The sequence below is a fragment of the Schistocerca nitens genome, chromosome 7 (genome assembly GCF_023898315.1).
Source record: "Schistocerca nitens isolate TAMUIC-IGC-003100 chromosome 7, iqSchNite1.1, whole genome shotgun sequence".
Classification (NCBI taxonomy): Eukaryota; Metazoa; Arthropoda; class Insecta; order Orthoptera; family Acrididae; genus Schistocerca; species Schistocerca nitens.
In genome coordinates, this window is record NC_064620.1 from 40,112,873 (window position 1) to 40,128,256 (window position 15,384).

At 43.0% G+C, this 15,384-nt stretch overlaps 1 protein-coding gene across 1 annotated transcript; it reads left to right on the forward strand.

The window, feature by feature from the left end:
- Positions 1-797: 797 nt before the first annotated feature.
- LOC126195462 (uncharacterized) lies at positions 798-1,259 on the forward strand. Its single transcript, XM_049934089.1, has one exon. The coding sequence runs from the start codon at positions 798-800 to the stop codon at positions 1,257-1,259; it is 462 nt and encodes a 153-aa protein (XP_049790046.1).
- The last annotated feature ends 14,125 nt before the right edge of the window (positions 1,260-15,384 follow it).

A 15,384-nucleotide genomic window follows, 5' to 3' on the forward strand; every position in this document is an offset into this window, starting at 1 on the left:
ACCCAATGATATTTATGAAATGGTTAAAAGGAGTTTTCCCAGCACATTTCAAAGACGCAGACAAGATTCAATTTGCAATAGATAGGATGGAAGGTGAGGCCTTCACTTGGGGAGTCAGGAAGAAGGAAGAGATTACTAATTACGATCAGTTTGAAGTGGAATTCTTGTGGAAATAGTGGTCCACAAGTCATCAGTGTGCAGCACTTGAGGACCTACTACACCGCAAGTCACTTAATACATGGAGAGGAACGTTGAGAGAGTTTGCTGAACATTTGTGGGAATTAAACGAGACCTTGATACAACCCCTGAGTGATGACATAATGATATCAGCGATAAAAAGAAGATTGAGCCGGAGAATGCAAGAAACTGTATCCGGGAGCCTAATTAAAGAAAGGGAGGCCTTGATGGAGATACTGGAACAGTTGGAATCTGTTCGATCACAGGAACACAGTCAAGCTAATGATCAAAACCGAGAGGGAGGTAGTGACCAAAGGAATCATTTTAATAATTCGTCTAATTATAGAGGAAGAGTGGTGGCCTTAGGTATAGGAACCATGGTGGTGAACGGCAATGGAGAAATGATTGGAGAAGAAGAGAAGAACCGAGAGATCATGAGAGAGGAAGGATAGACGAATGACTGACACAGTGCATATAGAAGAGGCGGAAAGACCGGAAAACTGAATGACACTCCAGATGAGATCCAGTCAGGAGTGAGAGATACAAGGACCAGAATAAACCTACTAACACACGACAATGGTGGAGATCTAAGAGGAGATCTACTGGAGGAAAGAAGTAGGATGCCCAAAGAACCCATACTACCCATGATAGGGATCAAGCTATGTGGACTGAATATTGAGGCATTAGTTGACACAGGAAGTGAAGCATGTGCAATATCCAAGAGGCTATATGAACAGGTACTGAAAGCAAACACTAGCTTGCCTAGTTTCCCATTGAATGGAGTGAGAATTGTGAATGCGTTGGGTGCAAGGAGTAAACCTATTAAAGAACAAGTGTTGATTACCTTCGAGATAGAGGGAGAAGAATACGAAGCAACATTTTTGGTGGTGGCTGGGCTGAACACATCAACTATTTTAGGAATAGATTGGTTGAATGAAGTAGAAGCGATAGTGAGTTTTGATGAAGGTGCTATCAAGGTCAAAGGAAGAAAGGGAGAAGAGAAGAGGTTAAAGTTTGCTGAGGGTAGTGCAATAAAAGAAGAGGAAGAATTTAAAAGGATAGGTTTGTGTAATGAAGAGTAACCCACAGTAGGATACGAGGAAGAGAAACTAGAAGAGGAAGTGTTGGTGTAATTTGAGGAATTAGCACGAGAGTGTCGACAAGAAGAGGATAAGATCAGTAAAAAGTTGGAGGAAATGACACACCTGGATGAGGAGACTAAGAGGAAATTAGCAACAGTATTATACAGACGTTGTAAGGTATTTTCTCAACGGCCAGGCATCATGAAATGGGGTGTTCAAGCTCCACGATGTAGTTGGGTAAGACATGTTTAGAACATTTAGTTGTTAATCAGACATTTGAAAAAGGGGAATGTTTATTTGCATTGTATTTTCGGATGTATTATAAATAGAGCTTCATGTTTCATATCGAAAATTACTTGAAAATGGCTGTAAAACCTGAAACAACTAAATTGTAATATAATAACTCATATGTCATGTGTTCACATAGTAATTTTGATTGTATGTTGTGTGTTACATTCAATATGGACTGTAGAGGATTATTGCTGCTTGATGGAAAATTGTGATTGGGACAATGCCATGTTTGTGAGATGTAATAACCTTTTGTAGAATATTATTATGGAGGCAGCCCACTACCAGAGTCGAGGGATTATTTGGTAAATTGTAATTTCATTAATTATTTACACTGTGTGTTTTGTTCAGATGTAATAATATCTAGTTTCTTTGACGATTCTTTTACGCCAGAGGCTCCAAAGAAGTCCTCTAGGGCGGGGATGTAAGGGGTCCGTAGGCCCTTACTATAACTTTGCACTTGGCACAGGTCGATAGGGCGAACAATCGAGTGTGACATGTTGCGAGAGCGAGTGTCGAGATGCGCCAGAGAGTGGTTGGCGGGAATGGTGTGTGTGCGGAGGCCATTGTTGAAATACAGGGTCTTTAACCGAGAAGGGTGTCACCATCGCCGTTGTTAGACCCCTAAATAATAGATTAATACTGGGAAGGTGATGAAGTATCATTCTGAAAGTGATCAGTGACGTTACTAGTGCCGATATTTGGTTTCGCGTCTACCGCGCCTGCCTAACCTTCGATTGCAGTGTTGGATGCGGTGATGTAGTAGCGTGTGACGATAATGGAAAATGAAGAAAGCCTGTGCTGAGATTAGCCGTAATTAGATATGTATGACGAAGGCAGTGGCTGTCTCCTTTTTGTGTTTTGAGAAGAATGTAAGTTTGTAATAAGTAAAACTGTGTTGGTGTTCTTTATTACCAGACATTCAGTATTATAGTGTTGAACAGGACGAACTGGAAAGTAACAACTTCCGTAGCAGTCAATTCCGATTACCAGCCCCGTTAGGTTCACGGTCATGTTAATAATAAATATTGGGCTGCTATTCGATCAGATCAGGTCATGATAATAAATGGAGGTGCTACAAGCTCTCCATGCTACTCTATCCTGTGCAAGTTCTTCATCTGCCAGTACCTACTGCAGACTACATCCTTCTGAATCTGCTTAGTGTATTGATCTCTTGGTCTCCCTCTACGATTTTTACCCTCCACGCTGCCCTCCAGTACTAAATTGGTGATTCCTTGATGCCTCACAACATGTCCTATCAACCGATCCCTTCTTCTACTCAAGTTGTGCCACAAACTCCTCTTCTCCCCAATTCTATTCAATACCTCCTCATTAGTTGTGCGATCTGCCCATCTAATCTTCAGCATTCTTCTGTAGCACCACATTTCGAAAGCTTCTATTCTCCTCTTGTCTAAACTATTTATCGTCCATGTTTCACTTCCATATATGGCTACACTCCATCAAATACTTTCAGAAACGACTTCCTGACACTTAAATCAATACTCGATGTTAACAAATTTCTCTTCTTCAGAAACGATTTCCTTGCCATTGCCAGTCTACATTATATATTCTCTCCACTTCGACCATCATCAGTTATTTAGCTTCCCAAATAGCAAAACGCCTTTACTACTTTAAGTGTCTCATTTCCTAATCTAATTCCCACAGCATCACCCGACTTCATTCGACTACATTCCATTATCCTCGTTTTGCTTTTGTTGATGTTCATCTTATACCCTCCTTTCAAGACACTGTCCATTCCGCTCAACTGTTCTTCCAAGTCATTTGCTGTCTCCATGGATTTTAATACCTACTCCGAACTTTTCTTTCGTTTCCTTTACTGCTTGCTCAATATACAGATTGAATAGCATCGGGGAGAGGCTACAACCCTGTCTCACTCCCTTCCCAACCACTGCTTCCCTTTCATGTCCCTCGACTCTTATAACTGTTATCTGCTTTCTGTACAAACTGTAAATAGCCTTTCGATCCCTGTATTTTACCCCTGCCACCTTCAGAATTTGAAAGGTAGTATTCCAATCAATATTGTCAAAAGCTTTCTCTAAGTCTACAAATGCTAGAAACGTAGGTTTGCCTTTCCTTAATCTTTCTTCTAAGATAAGTCGTAGGGTGAGTATTGCCTCACGTGTTCCAACATTTCTATGGAATCCAAAGTGATCTTCCCCGAGGTCGGCTTTTACCAGTTTTTCCATTCGTCTGTAAAGAATTCGCGTTAGTATTTTGCAGCTGTGACGTATTAAAGTGATAGTTCCGTAATTTTCACATCTGTTAACACCTGCTTTCTTTGGGATTGTAATTATTATATTCTTCTTAAGTCTGAGGGTATTTTGCCTGTCTCATACATCTTGCTCACCAGATGGTAGAGTTTTATCAGGACTGGCTCTCCCAAGGCTGTCAGTAGTTCTAATGGAATGTTGTCTACTCCCGGGGGCGTTGTTTCGACTTAGGTCTTTCAGTGACTTGTCAAACTCTTCACGCAGTATCATATCTCCCATTTCATCTTCATCTACCTCCTCTTCCATTTCCATAATATTGTCCTCAAGAACATCGCCCCTGTATACACGCTCTATAAACTCCTTCCACCTTTCTGCTTTCCCTTCTTTGCTTAGAACTGGGTTTCCATCTGAGCTCTTGATATTCGGCAAGTGGTTCTCTTTTCTCCAAAGGTCTCTTTAATTTTCCTGTTGGCGGTATGTATCTTACCCCTTATGAGATAAACCTCTACATCCTTACATTTGTCCTCTAGCCATCCCTGCTTAGTCATTCTGTACTTCCTGTCGATCTCATTTTTGAGACGTTTGTACTCCTTTTTCCCTGCTTCACTTGCTGCATTTTTATATTTTCTCCTCTCATCAATTACATTCAGTATCTCTTCTGTTACACAAGGATTTCTATTAGCCCTCGTCTTTTTACCTACTTGATCGTCTGCTGCCTTCACTACTTCATCCCTTAGAGCTATCCATTTTTTTTCTACTGTGTTTCTTTCCCCCATTCCTGTCAATTGTTCCCTTATGCTCTCCCTGAAACTCTGTACAACCTCTGGTTCTTTCAGTTTATCCAGGTCCCATCTCCTTAAATTCCCACCTTTTTGCAGTTTCTTCAGTTTTAATCTACAGTTCATAACCAATTGATTGTGGTCAGAGTCCACATCTGCCCCTGGAAATGTCTAACAATTTGAAACCTGGTTCCTAAATCTCTGTCTTACCATTATATAATCTATCTGATACCTTCTAGTATCTCCAGGATTCATCCATGTATAAAACCTTCTTTTATGATTCTTGAACCAAGTGTTAGCTATGATTAAGTTATGCTCTGTGCAAAATTCTACTAGGCGGCTTCCTCTTTCATTTCTTAGCCCCAATCCATATTCACCTACTGCGTTTCCTTCTCTTCCTTTTCCTAATGTCGAATTCCAGTCACCCATGTCTATTAAATTTTCATCTCCCTTCACTACCTGAATAATTTCTTTTATCTCATCATACATTTCATCAATTTCTTCATCATCTGCAGAGCTAGTTGGCATATAAACTTGTACTACTGTAGTAGGTGTGGGCTTTTTGTCTATGTTTTTGTCTATGCTGTTTTTAGTAGCTTACCCACACTCATATTTTTTTATTCATTATTAAACCTACTCATGCATTACCCCTATTTGATTTTGTATTTATAACCCTGTATTCACCTGACCAAAAGTCTTGTTCCTCCTGCCACCGAACTTCACTAATTCCCACAATATCTAACTTTAACCTATCAATTTCCCTTTTTCAATTTTCTAACCTACCTGCTCGATTAAGGGATCTGACATTCCACGCTCCGATCCGTAGAACGCCGGTTTGCTTTCTCCTGATAACGACGTCCTCTTTAGTAGTCCCCGCCCGGAGATCCGAATGGGGGACTATTTTACCTCCGAAATATTTTACCCAATAGGACGCCATCATCATTTAATCATACAGTAAGGCTGCATGCTCTCGGGAAAAATGAAGGCTGTAGTTTCCCCTTGCTTTCAGCCGTTCGCGGTACCAAAACAGCAAGGCCGTTTTGGTTAGTGTTACAGGGCGAGATCAGTCAATCATCCAGACTGTTGCCCCTGCAACTACTGAAAAGGCTGCTGCCCCTCTTTAGGAACCATGCGTTTGTCTGGCCTCTCAACAGACACCCCGCCCCCCCCTCCCCCTCCCCGTTGTGGTTGCACCTACAGTACGGCTATCAGTATTGTTGAAGACGCATGCTTCCCCACGAACGGCAAGGTCCATGGTTCATGGTTCATTATTTTAGGTGTGTTTTAAGTCATGGGCCTTCAGCCATTTTTAAATTAAGGGTCTTTGTCTTTCTAGGATCAGATTGTTTGCGGCCTTCAGCCTAACTGAAGATAAGGCCTTCTGCCTTGTGGTTTTATATTTAATTTTACCTTGAATCTTAAATCATGGGGCTTCAGCCATCTTTAAATGAAGGTTGTTGCTTTTCCAGTGTTAGATTTTGGGCCTTCAGCCAAATTGTAGAACTTACTTAACCTCTAAATATTCTCTTTGGTGTCTGAATTTTGAATTAATGGCTTTTAGCCGATTTTTTTTTTGAAAATTAAAGTGGTTGTGCCCTTATGGCATAAGATAGTGTGGCGTATTCAGCTGATAACTAAATTCTAGAATTTGTACTGTAATGTTTGGTCAAATAAATAAAGTTATATGTGTTCGAGTGTAACTGACAACCGCTCATTTTGGCCCCTTTCCACAATTCCAACTACCTGTCCTGTCCAGCGGGTTTAGCAGGGCGTTTCAAGTAATATTTTACTGCATATCTACTTTACTTTTCCACATAATCTCTTTTTGCATGAACACACTTTCTGAAATGCTGCACTTGCTTCTTTAACGCCTTTGCATACAAGTCTGCCGCTAGAAATTAAACCAGTCGGTAACACCAGTCTTGAGTTCACCAAAAAGCGGTAGCCATCATTGGCTGTTCGAGAACGGAGACTGCTTAAAATTCCTTGGTTTAGGTAAACGTAAATGGCGCCACGACATTAACTGTTGTTTCGATTCTGCGTTGGTGTGCGACATCCACCTCTCGTCGCCCACAACAATGTAGGAAAACAAATCATCTCTACCTTTTGTGTAACACACCAAAAACTGTGGCGTACCACTCATTCTTCGCCCTTTGTGATTATCAGTGAACATTTTTGGAACCAACCTTGCACAGAGTTTGTGATATCCAAGCTGTTCAGTGACAGTCCTGTAGACAGAGCTTCTAGCAACATTTTGGAATCCATTAGCTGCACCATTAATCGTTCAGCGCTGATCGCTTCGAAGTTTTTGGTTCGCTTGATTTAGAATGTCGGCGGTCACTCTGCTGTTCATCGTGAACATTTGTGAGGCTATTTTGAAATTCTCGACACCATTTTCGAACTTGTTTGTCATTCATTATTTCTGGTCCATACACTAGGAATAACTCATGATTGATTTCAGTACATGAAGATCCTATTGCCAGCAAACTTCTAATCACACCACGCACTTCACAACTGGGGGGATCTACAATTGTCGCGGCCATTGCGATCTGCTCTCACAGACTGGAAAACAACTACTGAACCAAACTAACACTGCAGTAGTTTCCTAAAGAGAAGGTAGACAGCGCCGCATGCGTGAAACTTCATTCAGTTGTACCATTAGTTAAATACAGGGTGATTCAAAAAGAATAGCACAACTTTAGGAATTTAAAACTCTGCAACGACAAAAGGCAGAGCTAAGCACTATCTGTTGGCGAATTAAGGGAGCTATAAAGTTTCATTTAGTTGTACATTTGTTCGCTTGAGGCGCTGTTGACTAGGCTTCAGCGTCAGTTGATGCTAAAATGGCGACCGCTCAACAGAAAGCTTTTTGTGTTATTGAGTATGGCAGAAGTGAATCGACGACAGTTGTTCAGCGTGCATTTCGAACGAAGTATGATGTTAAACCTCCTGATAGGTGGTGTATTAAACGTTGGTATAAACCTGAACGTCAACTACCCGAGGCGATGGATCGGCCGCCAGGCAGCCCGTGACAGAGCACTTCATCACTGGCCTCCAAGAAGCCCTGATCTTACCCCCTGCGATTTTTTCTTATGGGGGTATGTTAAGGATATGGTGTTTCGGCCACCTCTCCCAGCCACCATTGATGATTTGAAACGAGAAATAACAGCAGCTATCCAAACTGTTACGCCTGATATGCTACAGAGAGTGTGGAACGAGTTGGAGTATCGGGTTGATATTGCTCGAGTGTCTGGAGGGGGCCATATTGAACATCTCTGAACTTGTTTTTGAGTGAAAAAAAACCTTTTTAAATACTCTTTGTAATGATGTATAACAGAAGGTTATATTATGTTTCTTTCATTAAATACACATTTTTAAATTTGTGGTATTCTTTTTGAATCACCCTATATTGATCACCGCGCCTTAGTTTTGGAATACACTTCGTAAATAATTATAACTTCACTAACTATTTTGAGGAGTGGATGTAGGACGCCCAGGGCTGGAAAAGATAGTACCAAAGAGAAGAGACTTATGCACAGCAGTAATGAAAGAATGCTGTTCTAGGAAAGGATAGCTGCTCTTAATTTACCATTTTTTTCATTTGCTTAGCGGTGCCCCACCTCGACGATGCTTGGATCAAAATATTGTTGCTTATATATTAAACTTAAAGGGGCAATACATATTATTTTTTTACTTTTTAGAGGTTTCTTTGTGTCGGGGCTTTGTTTAATTTAACACTTTTCGAACTTCTAATGGCGATAATTCTAAATGAAGTAGAAAGGAAGTGGGCGGCCATTGCTCTCTCCTGCAGTAGTCTGCCTAAACTGTTAGGGCAAAATCATTTGATTCAGTACTAAATTGTTGACCTCAAAAAGAACTACAAAAAAATCTGCTAGAGCATATGCTTATCTTTTACAGCTCAGTCGCGATCAGCCTTTTTCCGCTCTGTGGATGCTGAAACGGCTGACTTTAAAAGACAAAAATCATCGTTGTTGGTCGACCGTAAAAGATAAACACATGTTTTCGCGGACCTTTATTTAGATCTTTTTGAGCTTTACAATGTGGTAATACGTGACTTTATGTAGCTCCTACGTATTGCGTAGCGTATATCAAGAGAACAAGATGGAGGAAAACATTTTTACTTATTTTAGCTGATGAAATGTAAACCGCTGAACATACTTTATAGAATATGGTTAGGAATCATACGATTAAACCAGGTTTCAAATAAAATTAAAAAAAACTGCATTTAAATTGGACCTTTCGTTAGGGAGCTACGACGCCACAGACAGATACGTAGATACGTTAAACTTGCGTCGGGGTTAAAAGCAGAGGCGTAAACACAATTATACATGTCACAGTTCTTTATGACAGAGTCTTGGTTTATAAAATGACTTTTTTTTTTAATAATATGATTATTTATATATGTGTTTGGAGAGAGAGAGTGAGAGAGAGATTGATTTTTGATTGAGATTTTTACTTTAAGTCGTAACTGGTACCTGAATTTTGGTTGCTGCCTCCTTGAATAATCAGCTTCTGCACCAGTTGTTGACGTACTGCAATTTGGAGGAAGTTATTGTTCTTTAAGGTTTAAAATACGACTCCGTTTAGTTACTTGGCCGTATTGCGGATAGCTTTGAGCCCAAGTTTTCGTAGCTCTGCATACCTAAGGTACCACTGTTGTAAGTAAGTAAGATGAAACAGCAATCTGCTTTTCGTGAGAAAAGGAGATTGCTTGGCACACAAACTTCCTTCAAACTACACGTCCTGCTACATCAAAATTGGTCAGTGGAGTTCAGCACCATACTATTGTACAAGAACATAATCCAATTACTGTAATTAAGAAATTATGAGAGGTTGTTACTTATTGAATGAAAACTATAGAGAATGCATTTCTTTTCCTGTATTTTAGTGAACTTTGTACACTTACAATTCTGTCGACTGATAGACGGCGACGACGATGAAGTTCACCTCCTTTTCCAAAAACAAGATATTTCTATTCTCCACTTCCAGAAAATTTGTATACATAAATGTTTGGTAACTCTTACGCATACCTTACTCGGTTTTATCACTAAAATATCAGTTTTCATTAAATGTAACAATACGTCCTAAGCGACGGCCTAGCAACACGTCCTTTTTCCGCAAGATACAGATTAACAGTTCTCTTTTTTTTAACAAATCAATTTTTTTTTTAGAGTCCGTACTCAAAAATTCACAACTACTATCGTTGCGGGGATTGCACGCTAAAGAGTTTGTTGCTGTCGACTTCAAGTACTTTTTGAATAAAATTTACATTTACGGTATTTACATACATTCCACATCTACATCTACATCTACATCCATACTCCGCAGGCCACCTGGCGGTGTGTGGCGGAGGGTACCTTGAGTACCTCTATCGGTTCTCCCTTCTATTCCAGTGTCGTATTGTGCGTGGAAAGAAGGATTGTCGGTATGCCTCTGTGTGGGCTCTAATCTCTCTGATTTTATCCTCATGGTCTCTTCGCGAGATATACGTAGGAGGGAGCAATATACTGCTTGACTCTTCGGTGAAGCTATCTTCTGGAAACTTCAACAAAAGCCCGTACCGAGCTACTGAGCGTCTCTCCTGCAGAGTATTCCACTGGAGTTTATCTATCAATTCCGTAACGCTTTCGCGATTACTAAATGACCCTGTAACGAAGCGCGCTGCTCTCCGTTGGATCTTCTCTATCTCTTCTATCAACCCTATCTGGTACGGATCCCACACTGCTGAGCAGTATTCAAGCAGTGGGCGAACAAGCGTACTGTAACCTACTTCCTTTGTTTTTGAATTGCATTTCCTTAGGATTTTTCCAATGAATCTCAGTCTGACATCTGCTTTACCGACGATCAACTTTATATGATCATTCCATTTTAAATCACTCCTAATGCGTAGTCCCAGATAATTTATGGCATTAACTGCTTCCAGTTGCTGACCTGCTACATTGTAGCTAAATGATAAGGGATCTTTCTTTCTATTATTCGCAGCACATTACACTTGTCTACATTGAGATTCAATTGCCATTCCCTGCACCATGCGTCAATTCGCTGCAGATCCTCCTGCATTTCAGTGCAATTTTCCATTGTTACAACCTCTCGATATACCACAGCTTCATCCGCAAAAAGCTTCTCAGAATAAAATCAGACACAAATTAGTTAAAAAAAGGGGCAGTGAGGCTCACATAACATTACAGGTTTTTAGTTTTCGTTTATTTAATTTATTTGTATTTTAAGTAATAAGGGACTTCTAACGTGTACACAAATCGCTTCCTTGCCTGACGAACTGAATGCGTGGGGCGAGGGTTGTGGTGAGGTTTTCATGGGGGTAGGGAGGAGAGGGAGAGGGGTTGTCGCTGCAGAGGGAACCGGTGCCCCTCGATCTGTCGCGGGCTGCTGGCCACAACTATTCGCTGGCAGCTCTGGTGACGTATTTCAGGAGGTGTGGTTTCGCTTGCCGCAGTCGCGCTATGCGATTACTGTGATCCGGTCTGGTCTTGCTGCGTCCGTGTGCGATCCTAATTGGAAACTGGCGCCCCGCATGTCATCTGAGAGGAGCGAAATATTACGGCAGCGCAGAGGTATTTCATTTGTACAGACATGCACCAAGCGCTGTCTCTGCTGCTGAATACGTTCTTGTCTACACCGCGACGCTTATGGTATTGAAATCAAGTAATTTCGTCAGCACGTAGTCCCCGAAATTGTGAATGTACGCTGATCCACACTGCAGTGTCATATAAAAGGCAGTATACCGCGGACGTACATGTGGAAGTTCCTTACATCAGTTAGATGAACTGGGACGCGAACCCGGAATCCTGCCCTTCGCGAGCGGTGAGTTTACTAACTCAGCTATCCAGGTACGACTGACAGGCTGACCTCAGAGCTGTGGTTCCACCGATATCTCTCGTATGATCTATGAGACAGGCGAAATTGCCTCAGACTTCAAGGAGAATATAATAATTACAATCCCAAATAAAGCAGGTGTTGACAGATGTGAAAATTACCGAAATATCACTTTAATAAGTCACAGCTGCAAAATCCTAACGCGAATTCTTTACAGACGAATGGAAAAACTGGTAGAAGCCGACCTCGGGGAAGATCAGTTTGGATTCCGTAGAAATGTTGGAACACGTGAGGCAGTACTGAACCTACGACTTCTCTTAGAAGAAAGATTAAGGAAAGGCAAACCTACGTTTCTAGCATTTGTAGACTTAGAGAACAGGGAGCGAAAGGCTATTTACAATTTGAACAGAAACCAGATGGCAGTTATAAGAGTCGAGGGACATGAAAGGGAAGCAGCGGTTGGGAAGGGAGCGAGACAGGGTTGTAGCGTCTCCCCGCAGCTATTCAATCTGTATATTGAGCAAGCAGTAAAGGAAACGAAAGAAAAGTTCGGAGTAGGTATTAGAATCCACGGAGAAGAAATAAAAACTTTGAGGTTCGCCGATGACATTGTAATTCTGTCAGAGACAGCAAAGGACTTGAAAGAGCAGTTGAACGGAATGCACAGTGTCATGACAGGAGGGTATAACATGAACATCAACAAAAGCAAAACGAGGTTAATGGAATGTAGTCGAATTATATCGGATGATGCTGAGGGAATTAGATTAGGAAATGAGACACTTAAAGTAATAAAGGAGTTTTGCTATTTGGGGAGCAAAATAACTGATGATGGTCGAAGTAGAGAGGATATAAAATGTAGACTGGCAATGGCAAGGAAAGCATTTCTGAAGAAGAGAAATTTGTTAAGATCGAGTATAGATTTAAGTGTCTGGAAGTTATTTCTGAAAGTATTTGTATGGAGTGTAGCCATGTATGGAGGTGAAACATGGACGATAAATAGTTTGGACAAGAAGAGAATAGAAGCTTTCGAAATGTGGCGCTACAGAAGAATGCTGAAGATTAGATGGGTAGATCACATAACTAATGAGGAGGTATTGAATAGAATTGGGGAGAAGAGGAGTATGTGGCACAACTTGACAAAAAGAAGGGATCGGTTAGTAGGACATGTTTTGAGGCATCAAGGAATCACAAATTTAGCATTGGAGGGCAGCGTGGAGGGTAAAAATCGTAGAGGGAGACCAAGAGATGAATACACTAAGCAGATTCAGAAGGATGTAGGCTGCAGTAGGTACTGGGAGATGAAGAAGCTTGCACAGGATAGGGTAGCGTGGAGAGCTGCATCAAACCAGTCTCAGGACTGAAGACCACAACAACAACATCTCTCGTCTACTTTGCAGGTTTTACAGAGGCTCTCTCCTCTGTACCTTTCAGTATTAGCGCTCCTGGAAGAACGGATATTGTGGAGAAATGGCTTAGCCACAGTCTAGGGGATTGTTTCCAGAACTAATCTTCCGGTCCACAGCGGAATGTCCGCTGTACTGTAAGTTCCAGGCAGATTAAAGCTGTTGTAGCGTCAGCGAAATATAAATAGTAATAACAATAATAATAATATCAACTGAAAAGAGAAGAGAAGCTAATTTTTATTCGTTTTGTCAGACATATTGGTTAAGATCGTGAATGACGATGATTGTATTAATACTGCTTTTGAACAAGCTTTCAACCGTGTAATGCACGATGGTAACAACAGCAATAATCACGCCAATCTGCGAGGATGAAAAGCTGATTTACATCTGAGCTATGTACTCACACTCACGTAGTTGAGTGTGACGGCCTCGTCGCGGAACGCCACATAAAAATGCGCTGTGTTGGCAAAAGTCATGGACTAGCAATATGCATATACACTCCTGGAAATGGAAAAAAGAACACATTGACACCGGTGTGTCAGACCCACCATACTTGCTCCGGACACTGCGAGAGGGCTGTACAAGCAATGATCACACGCACGGCACAGCGGACACACCAGGAACCGCGGTGTTGGCCGTCGAATGGCGCTAGCTGCGCAGCATTTGTGCACCGCCGCCGTCAGTGTCAGCCAGTTTGCCGTGGCATACGGAGCTCCATCGCAGTCTTTAACACTGGTAGCATGCCGCGACAGCGTGGACGTGAACCGTATGTGCAGTTGACGGACTTTGAGCGAGGGCGTATAGTGGGCATGCGGGAGGCCGGGTGGACGTACCGCCGAATTGCTCAACACGTGGGGCGTGAGGTCTCCACAGTACATCGATGTTGTCGCCAGTGGTCGGCGGAAGGTGCACGTGCCCGTCGACCTGGGACCGGACCGCAGCGACGCACGGATGCACGCCAAGACCGTAGGATCCTACGCAGTGCCGTAGGGGACCGCACCGCCACTTCCCAGCAAATTAGGGACACTGTTGCTCCTGGGGTATCGGCGAGGACCATTCGCAACCGTCTCCATGAAGCTGGGCTACGGTCCCGCACACTGTTAGGCCGTCTTCCGCTCACGCCCCAACATCGTGCAGCCCGCCTCCAGTGGTGTCGCGACAGGCGTGAATGGAGGGACGAATGGAGACATGTCGTCTTCAGCGATGAGAGTCGCTTCTGCCTTGGTGCCAATGATGGTCGTATGCGTGTTTGGCGGCGTGCAGGTGAGCGCCACAATCAGGACTGCATACGACCGAGGCACACAGGGCCAACACCCGGCATCATGGTGTGGGGAGCGATCTCCTACACTGGCCGTACACCACTGGTGATCGTCGAGGGGACACTGAATAGTGCACGGTACATCCAAACCGTCATCGAACCCATCGTTCTACCATTCCTAGACCGGCAAGGGAACTTGCTGTTCCAACAGGACAATGCACGTCCGCATGTATCCCGTGCCACCCAACGTGCTCTAGAAGGTGTAAGTCAACTACCCTGGCCAGCAAGATCTCCGGATCTGTCCCCCATTGAGCATGTTTGGGACTGGATGAAGCGTCGTCTCACGCGGTCTGCACGTCCAGCACGAACGCTGGTCCAACTGAGGCGCCAGGTGGAAATGGCATGGCAAGCCGTTCCACAGGACTACATCCAGCATCTCTACGATCGTTTCCATGGGAGAATAGCAGCCTGCATTGCTGCGAAAGGTGGATATACACTGTACTAGTGCCGACATTGTGCATGCTCTGTTGCCTGTGTCTATGTGCCTGTGGTTCTGTCAGTGTGATCATGTGATGTATCTGACCCCAGGAATGTGTCAATAAAGTTTCCCCCTCCTGGGACAATGAATTCACGGTGTTCTTATTTCAATTTCCAGGAGTGTATACAGAAGTCGATAGTACCGCGCACACAAGGTACATAGGGACAGTGAATTGGCGTAGCTGTCTTTTGTAGTCGGGTGATTCATGTGAAAAGTTTTCCGACATGGTTGTGCCCGCACAACACCATTTAACAGAAACTTCCTGGCAGATTAAAAATGCTTGCCGGACCGAGACTAGAAGTAGGGACCTATGGCTTTTGCGGGCAAGTGCGCCGAGAATACCAAATTTATGGTATTCCTTCTCATCACGGACCGAAAGCAGCGGCGCTTGTATAGAGTTGTCAGCGCTAAAAGAGAAGCAACACTACGTGAAATAACCGCAGAAATCAATGTCGGACGTATGACGAACGTATCCATTGGGACAGCGGGGTGAAGCTTGGCGTTAATGGAGTATCGCAGCACACGACCACGGTAGTGCCTTTGCTAACAGAACGACGTCTCCTGCAGCGATTCTCCTGGGCTCGTGACCACAACCGTTGGACCCTGGATGGACGACTGGAAACGAGTGGGCTGGTAAAATGGTTCAAATGGCCCTGAGCACTATGGGACTTAACATCTGAGGTCATCAGTCCCCTAGAACTTAGAACTACTTAAACCCAACTAACCTAAGGACATCACACACATCTATGCCCGAGGCAGGATTCGAACCTGCG